The sequence below is a fragment of the Cryptomeria japonica genome, chromosome 3, assembly GCF_030272615.1.
Source record: "Cryptomeria japonica chromosome 3, Sugi_1.0, whole genome shotgun sequence".
Classification (NCBI taxonomy): Eukaryota; Viridiplantae; Streptophyta; class Pinopsida; order Cupressales; family Cupressaceae; genus Cryptomeria; species Cryptomeria japonica.
Genome location: NC_081407.1, coordinates 7,652,129 through 7,661,752, shown reverse-complemented (window position 1 = coordinate 7,661,752; position 9,624 = coordinate 7,652,129). Strand labels below are relative to the sequence as shown.

The following is a 9,624-nucleotide window of genomic DNA, read 5'->3' as shown; positions in this document are numbered from 1 at the left end:
TTACATATGTTTATGAGGGACAACACAAACAATGTCATTGGATAATGGGATCACTACATCAAATGTGGGCACATTAATCTTGGATTGGATAATGGAAGCCAACTATTATTGTAGGGATGAAACAATTTAGGCTAAGTTATTGATGGTTGCTTCGGTGGATGGACTGAAATTGGACATACTGGATTGTGATGGAGGAGTAACATTGGTGTATGTAGGTAAAGGTTGAGAGTAAGGAGGTGAATCACTATGATATGTAGGTATGGGAAATGATCAGGACACAAATGGAAGATTCATGGAAGGAGGTGTAAAAGAGTTTTGATTAACAAAGTTGCCTCCTTGACTAACATGTGTAGGATTAACATTTTGTGTGGAAGTTGATAGAATATGTAAATTTAGGCACATTAGGCAAAGATGTAGGCATAAGAATAAAATGATTGACTTGACTAGTGGTTTGAGTGTCACCAAGGACTTCGACACAACTTTTGATAGGCATGATATTAGTGTCAACAATACAAGCAAGGTCAAGTAACAAATCAACACCAATTTTATCACTTTGCACCATTCTTTTTAATCCTTCAATCAATGGGATTGCCTCACTTTTTGGTTATTGTTGACTCATCCATTGTTGAAGATTTTCAGATTCACTGTCAATCTTGTCCAACTGGTCAATAAAAACCCTAGTTAGTGATTCATCCACACCATAAGAATTATGAAAAGAAAGGGGATAAATGACATCATTTGTCGAGTGAGAGGAACTACCAACATTATCATGAAATAAGATCCAAATTAGGTTCCATATCCATAGTAATTAAACCTTGGGAATCCTTAATTCTAAAACTTCTTCTCACGAGAATATTGTAGGTAGGGCTAATGGTAACAAAATGCATGCACAAAGGAGGGTAATTTGAATTTGAAATTGAAAAATTATGATTAAACAATGCAAAATTTTGTAAATGTGATTGATTAACGAGTTAATTAAGGAATTTGATTTGTGAATTTGATGAAAAATGCCTCTAAATCATAGCATAACATATCATAAAGATTAGATCTGAAAATAGATTTGAAAAATTATGCAACCCACAAGTAAATTTTAGAATTATAAATTAGGGTTTTTGTAAATCCAACCACTGAATTTATGTAATTCTATTGAAAATTAGATCCATGAGTGCAAGTTCGATTTTTAAATTGCATAAATAATCAAATTTGAAATAATTAATCCAAATTAAGCAACCCACAAGTTCAATTTTATAATTAAAATTTAGGGTTTTTGTGAATGTAAACCTCTAAAATTTATGTAGTTCAATTGAAAATTAAAATTGTGAATGTAAAATTGAATTTGAAATGCATGAACAATCAATTCTCAGAACATAAATTAGAAACGAAGGTGTAAAATGTCGGGTTCACCAAAATGTGATGGTGAAAAATGAGGGTTTCACCATAGAATGTAGTAAAACCATTATTTTTTGTTTAGGGACCAAATTTCTTATATTTTTTCTACTTCCCTTTTTCCTTAAATTAAAATTCTCTCAAATATGAGAATATAAATAAATTGTGACAACTTTTTTGGATAAAAAAATATAATATCATTTATAAATAAATTTGACTATAAATTTTTTTTTATTCAAAATAGAAAATAGTTCGAAAATTCACATCACAGTAATATAAATAATAATAATCTAATAAAATTTAATGAATTCGTTACTATTTGTGCTGTTGCAAAAACTAATAACCAGAACAGGTCTAGCGATTTTTTCCAGTATACTTTTTCAGAAATCAATTTGAGGAAAGATTGAGGGGTTTAGCGACTTCGATATAGGGTGGCGTCCTTAATGATTTGGTCCTGATCATATGTGAAAATGCCTCTGTACGATCTTGTGCTAATGCTGAAACCCCATGTTGAAAGGAGGGCCATGGTTGAATTACTATCCAGGTTGGGAAAGAGGGTTCATTCATTGAATGGCGTTATAACGGATATCAAGTCGTTTGGAAATGTTCATACGGCATATGGCATTAAGAAGCTGGATGGCAGATATTACCAGGTAATTTCTTTCTTTTTACAATGATTTTTAGGGTTTAGGATTTTAGAAGACGTGATTTCTTTGCTATCCTAGCATATGTAGTTCTTGTACAGGAGGCTTCTTTTAAGTTTAAAAAATAGAATTAATTCTGTTTAAATTTAGTTTTAGGTTGAGGTTTCCGCCAGAGCGAACCGCTAGATTGATAGGTTAAGGGAACTTATGCACTTCGCTCATGTCAGGTTGCTTAGTTAGTGTAATGTCCCTCATATATTTGCCTCAAATTTCACACATTTCACAAATAATCTCAGATATTGCAGGCTTCAGAATGTGCTGTTTATTATTTGCCGAATTACAGGTTCCGGGTGTATTGTAATTGTTTTGTTTGATGCAATCAATGTTTGTTTACAAGAACTTAATAAACAGTAATGATGTAAACGGCAGTAAACTCGGAAATTATGCAAAGCCTGGCCTCTTTATTGGTGCACACAATTACATTGAATTAGTTTGCTTGGTAAACAATAATATTTAGCGTTGTCAGTCGCTAATATTATTTAGGATTAACAGTAACAGCTTACAGACTTTCTTTGCATACCTGGCTAAAGAATTGGTCATTCAGCTGAGTCCTTCCTACCGGTGAGTATATACTGATCACTTCTCATCAGACATTAATTCTGTCATTTAATACCTGCTTATGGCAAGGCCATCCCCCAATCGCTGGTGTTAATTGTACTCTCAGAACAGTTTGCAGCTTTGATATGTAATGTCCCCCGTTTGAAATAGAATTTAATGGAAAATATTATTAATAAAATTAAAATTTAAAAGAATAAAAGTAAATTTAAATTGAAAATAAGTTAATGAATGGACAAAAGGCATGAAATGATAAGTTGTGACTCTCCCAAATATGAGGTATAAAAGGGAGAAGAGAGCCTTATTTGAGAGGGGATAATTTTGGGGGGAATCAAAAGTGCAGAATTGAATTAAATAAGAAGTGCAGATCTGATTGTGAAAGGTTGTGTCCCTTTCAAAGGGCAGAAATAATGAAGAGTTGCACTCTTTCAAAGAGTGCTAATGGTGAAAGCGTGTCTCTTGCCAAAGGGCATACATGATGAAGAGGTGTGACCTCTTCCTCACATTGAGATATATAAAGAAAAGGAATCAAAGAATCCAATAACATCAGCATCGATGAGTTCAGATCAGAACTGTTATTAAGTTGTAAGCAGTGACATAGCTAATCATCTGATAAATAATCACAGGTATACAGTAAAATAGTGGATACTACAATCTGATACATAAACATGATCAGATATAATAAGAATATAAATGTGATGGGAATTAATTCTATAATGATAATAACATGAAATATAATGTGATGAACTTAACTTATAAAGTTGATAATGAATGTAATTTAATGCTGTCACTATTGAAGATATTGCTGCGATAGAGATCATCAATGCAATGTTCCTTATTTATTTCGTCTAGTATCGGCTCTTTAGCTTCCGTTCTTTTCTTGCCTTGTTTGCTGTCGGTGACCTATGTTGCTACGGCTGTCGGTGAAGGTGATGAAGCTGTCGGTGCAGATGTAACTGTCCGTACCTTTTTCTCTCCCTTCGTGTGACTCTTCACTGGAAATTCTGATATGTTATATTGATTATTCTTCCTTGTCTCGTGTTCTTCTTCTTCAGCAATTTCAATATCGGCTTCTCTCTTTCATAAAAATCGCGTGATTGTGTCTGACAAATCAGAGATATTATGTGTTCCTTCTGCATCCAGAGTTTTCAGTTATATGAAGGTTTTTAGATTGTATGCGAGATGTATCATCTGAGTTCATTCTCATGATTGATTTCTAGAGAATCAAACTCATATTATTGTGATTGATAGTAATCCGAGACTATCATCAATTGTATTCTTTTCTGAGATATAATAAAGTTCATTTTGAGTGGGCTGGGTTTTTCACCCTCAGGTGGAGGGTTTTCCAGGATAAGGGCTTGTGTATTTGTGTTTCATTCTTTATTTTCTGTTCTCAGTTTTTCTTTATTTTGGTTCAAGTTTTAACATGGTATCAGAGCGGGTCTAGAAGATCGATCCAGAACCAGAATTTTTAAGTTCTTTATTTCTTTCAGTTGTTTGCCTAAGTTATTCATTATGGTGAACGGATTGAAAGTAGAAGATAGACTAGATGGTTTGTCAAATTTCTATTCTTGGAAATTTAGAATAATGATTACTCTAGAAGAGAATGATCTCCTTGACTAAGTCTCGAAAGATGTAGAAGAACCTTCTGCTGATGCAGAGAAAGTTCAATGGAGAAAGAATAAGACCATGGCTAAGAAAATTCTGATTGATTCCGTTAAGGATCATCTGGTGCCTATCATCTCTAAGTTGGATTCAACTAAGGAAATGTTTCAGACTCTAAAGGTTTTTTATGAATTCAACAATACCAGCAGAGCTTTAGCCCTTAGGCGTCAACTGTTGCATTTGAAAATGTCTAGAGGAGAATCTGTTACTTCTTATGTCATGAAGATTTGTGAGTTAAAAGATCAGCTCAGTGCAATTGGAGATACTTTTGCTGATAAAGACTTGGTTATGTTAGCTATGAATGGACTTCCCATCTCCTGGGAATCCTTCATTCAAGGCATTAGTGGAAGAGACGATCTTCCTAAATTTGATAGGTTGAGGGTAGATTGTGTTCCGAAAGAATGCAGACAAGAAGCAAGAGGTTATGGTCGCAAATCTCATCATGAAGATGATCATGTGCTTGCTGCCGATGCATCTAAGGGGAAAGGAAAGAAAGGTAACTTCAAAAGATTCAGAGACAAGAATGATGAGTCAGCCCCTGTTGCCAAGAAAAAGTGTAAGGACCTTTCTAGAATTCAGTGTTTTAGGTGTGACAAATTTGGTCACTTTGGTAGAGATTTTGTTTCAAAAGCTAAGCCTCAAGCAGTTGCTGCAAATGTTGAGAATCCTTCTCCTCAAAGAGAGTCAAGTGAAAATTCTAAAGGATTCTTATTTATTTTTGCACTTTCTAGTAATGTTCCTACTAACAGTGATACATGGTTGATAGATAGTGGAGCATCTCGTCATATCATTGGTTTTCATGAGCACCTTTCAAACTTGAAAGAAAAAGACTCATCTTCAAGTTATCATTGGTGATGATGCTTGCTATTCTGTGAAGGGTGCTGGTTATACTTCTTTTCAGTTGGACTCTGGTATTCCTCTTCATTTAAGTGATGTCCTATTTGTTCCTGGTATTAAGAGGAATCTGATTTCTATTTTTGCATTAGAAGACAAAGGTTATCATGTTGCTTTTGCTGATGGAAAAGTACTTGCATGGAAGAAGAACTCTAACATTCAATCAGCTCATGTTATTGGTGTTCGTCATGATAGTCTTTACAAGCTTTCGACTCATCCTATTCAAGTCTTAGCTCATGATTCTTCAAGTTCAAGTGAGCTGTGGCATAAAAGATTTGGTCATTTAAATTTCAAAACTTTGTCTTCAATGGAGAAGGTTGTCATTGGTCTTCCTAAGCTGAATCAAAACCATGAAGGTGTTTGCAAGGGGTGTGCTCTAGGTAAGAACATTAAGAGCACCTTTCATAGTAGTGAAAGTAGGGCAAAGAATGCTCTAGAATTAATTCATTCTGATTTATGTGGACCAATGTCAATTGCTTCTCTTAGTGGTTTTTGGTATTATGTCTCCTTTATTGATGATTTTTATTGTAAGTGTTGTATTTACTTTCTTAAGTCTAAAGAGTCTAATGAAGTGTTCTCTATTTAAAGAGTTCAAAGCTCTAGTTGAAAACCTATCTAGCAAGAAAATAAAAATTCTTAGATCTGATAATGGAGGAGAATATGTTTTTGGTGTTTTTCATAACTTTTGTGTTGAAGCTATGATTAAGAGGGAGTTCTATGTCCCTTATAATCCTCAACAAAATGGTGTGGCTGAAAGAAAGAATAGGACAATTGTTGAAGCAACAAAGGCTATGATTCATGACCAAAGTCTTCAAACATTTCTTTGGGCCGAGGCTTGCAGGACAATAGTTCACATTCAGAATCGTAGTCCACATCAGATTTTAAACAACTTGACTCTAGAAGAAGCTTTAACAGGTGTCAAACCAGATGTAAGTTATTTTAGAATCTTTGGATGCCCTGTTTATATTCATGTTCCTAAAGAGAAAATATCTAAATTAGAACCTTCAGGCAAGAAAGGCATCTTTGTTGGTTATAGTGAATCTTCAAAAGCATATAGAATCTACATTTCAGGACAAAAACAGATTGAGATTAGTAGGGATGTTTCTTTTGATGAAGATGTAGCTTGCATGAAATTCAAAGAATCTAGCATAGAATCTGATAAAGAAGATTTTGAGCATCCTCAAGATTTGGATACAGCTGATCCAAATCCATCTTCAGACATTCAAAGGGAGTTTACAGATTTAGAAGATCCTGTTGATTCAGCTGATCCAATTGACTCTATAGTTACATCAACAAGTCCCAGTATTAGTTCAGCTAACAAGAAAAGACCTTTGTGGGCTAGATATACTATGGAAGATGCTGAAAAATATGCAGCCTCTCGTGGTCTTTCAGAGAAAGCAAAAGACCTGACAAGTTTGCTGGCTATGTATCTTTGATGAGTCATATCTTAGCATCCAAGCCTTCAGATGTTGAAGAGGCTTTAAATCAGCAAGTGTGGAAGGATGCCATGATAGAGGAATATCAATCTATTATGAAAAATGATGTATGGGATATTGTTCCAAGGCCTAAAAACAAATCAGTGGTTTCTTCTAGGTGACTGTTCTAAATCAAACATGCAACTGATGGGAGTATAGAAAATTACAAGGCCAGATTTGTAGCCAGAGGTTTTTCCCAAAAGGAAGGTATAGATTTCGAAGAAACCTTTGCACTTGTAGCACGTTACACTTCTATCAGGACTATCATAGCTGTTGCAGCTGTTAAGAGTTGGAAACTTCATCAAATGGATGTGAAAACAACCTTCTTGAATGGTAAAATTGAAGAGGAGGTTTACATTGAGCAGCCAAAGGGCTTTATTATTCACAATAGAAACTCTAATGTATGCAGGCTGAAAAAGGCCTTATATGGTCTTAAACAAGCCCCTCGTGCTTGGTATGAAAGGATAGACCACTATCTTTTTCTAAAGAATGACGCTGATCCAAACTTATACTTCAAGGTACGTGATGATAAGGTGCTGATTTTAGTACTATATGTTGATGATTTATTCCTCACTGGTAATGATGATCTCATTGTCAAATGTAAGAAGGATTTAGCTTCAAAATTTGAAATGGAGGATCTTGGTTTGTTACATTATTTCCTTGGACTTGAGGTATGGCAAAGACGAAATGAAATCATATTGAGTCAAGGTAAATATGTAGTTGATACTTTGAAAAGATTTGACATGTTAGAGTGTAAGTTTATGGTGACTCCTATGGAATTAAATCTGAAGAAATTACATGATGATGCAGCTACTTCAGATTTAGTTGAGCCTACTATGTATAGACAATTAATTGGCTCTTTAATGTACTTGGTTAACACAAGGCCTGATATATGCCATGCAGTTAATACCTTGAGTTAGTTCATGTGTGAACCAAGGCATATTCACCTTGTGGCAACCAAACATATTTTGAGATATGTACGTGGTACAATTGGACTTGGCAAAAAAATTTCTTCGTGTGTCGAGATGAACTTGCAGGGGTTTTCTGATTCAGACTGGGTAGGTTGTGTGCATGACAAAAAAATCACTTCAGGTTGCTGTTTTAGTCTAGGTTCAACTATGATTTCTTGGTGTTGCAGGAAACAATCTTGTGTTGCACAAAGTACAGCTGAAACAGAATATATTGCAGCTTGTGTGGCTGCAAGAGAAGCTGTGTGGCTTCAGAAATTACTTGCAGGCTTGTTTGGACAGCCTTTGGAACCTATTGTGATCATGGTTTTAAGACTCGTGGACTTGCCACGGACTCGCAAGTCCATGGGAGCCACGAGTTGACTCGCCAAGGACTCGCGAGTCCATGGGAGCCACGAGTTGACTCGCCAAGGACTCGCGAGTACATATGAAAGACTCGAGAGTCTTTTGCAAGAGTCCATATGAAAGACTCGAGTTGACTCGCCAAGGACTCGTGAGTCCATATGAAAGACTCGAGAGTCTTTTGCTCAGACTCGTGAGTCTTTCATATGGACTCGCGTAGCCCAGAAAACATGTCGTTTAACCAATAAAACCTAGTTTTTTTAATTTTCTCCCCTCATTTGACATTTTTGCTTGGTTATAACAGGTTTGTAGGGTTTGAAGGAGATATGAGGAAAGAAGATAAAATCAGTAAAAGAGATCTAGGTAAGGATTTTTCTGAGTCCATATGAAAGACTTGCGAGTCTTTTGCAAGGACTCGCGTGAGTCTTTTGCTTGGACTTGTGAGTCTTTCATATGGACTCGCGTAGCCCAGAAAACACGCCGTTTAACCAATAAAACTCAGTTTTTTTTAATTTTTTCCCCTCATTTGGCATTTTTGCTTGGTTATAACAGGTTTGTAGAGTTTGAAGGAGATGAGGAAAGAAGATAAAATCAGCAAAAGAGATCTAGGTAAGGATTTTTCCTCTTTTTTTTCTCATTTGAATTATTTCCATGTTTTGAAAATCTAAAAAATCTTGAAAAACAATGGGATATGCTGCCAAAAATTTTTCTATTTCCTTTCCTAAGTTATTTCCTCATATTTTTTTCTTGTTTTTTCTTGTTATTTTTCCCAAATGATTCATTGTCATTTTTTTTTGTTGATTTTGCATAAAACCTTGCTAATTTTTTTAATTTTTCATGTTAAATCAGCAATGGCAAGTTCAACTCCAAGGGCAACCCCAAGGTCAGAAAGACAAAGAGATAAAGCATGGAAATATGGGATTCCAGGAAGCAAAAAGGGGGAGGTCACTTGCACCGAATGTACAAAAAGAATGACGGGTGGAATCAATAAATTAAAATACCACCTTGCACAAATACCTGGATATGGTTTGGAGGCATGCCTCAAATCAACTCTTGAGATTATTAGAGAGATGAAGGCTATTCTTGCTAAGAATGATATGCAAAAGGAAGAAAGGCAAAAAACAAAAGAAGCCATGGTAGCTGCAATGAATCCCACATTGTCCGCTTTAGGTCCCATTGGTCACACTCGTGGTCGTCAGTCACTTTCATCTTTTGGTGACAATGAGGGTGAGGCTAGTGGCACTCCTGTTAGATTAGACCCTAATTTTTTTGTACCACACAATGTTCCAGGTGCACAACCTTCACTTGAAGGTACATGATGGAATAGAGAGAAGCATGAACAAGCAAAGATAGCAGCTTCAGACTTTTGGTTTTACAATAATCTATCTTTCAATGCATTAACAATTGCGGGTAAGGGGTTTAAGGCCCCAACAGGTCATGACTTCAGTGGGCCATTGCTAGAGAAAGTTGTAAAAAATACACAAGTTGTGGTTGATGATCAGAAAATGTATTGGAAGAGTAAAGGATGCAACATTTTATCTGATGGATGGACAGATGGACAAAATAGGACTCTTCTCAACTTGTTGGTGGCTTCAAATGGTGCAATGGTATTCTTAAAGTCTATTGATGTCTCAA

The 9,624-nt window shown here is 35.5% G+C and overlaps 1 protein-coding gene across 1 annotated transcript in view; it reads left to right on the top strand.

Moving 5' to 3' along the window:
• The first annotated feature begins 1,639 nt into the window (after positions 1-1,639).
• Positions 1,640-9,624, top strand: part of LOC131065653 (uncharacterized) — a 33,549-nt gene continuing 25,564 nt past the window's right edge. The window contains exon 1 of the mRNA XM_058000237.1: positions 1,640-2,039. Within this exon, the coding sequence (XP_057856220.1) occupies positions 1,857-2,039 (183 nt within the window). The 5' untranslated portion in view covers positions 1,640-1,856. The remainder of the gene's footprint in view (positions 2,040-9,624) is intronic.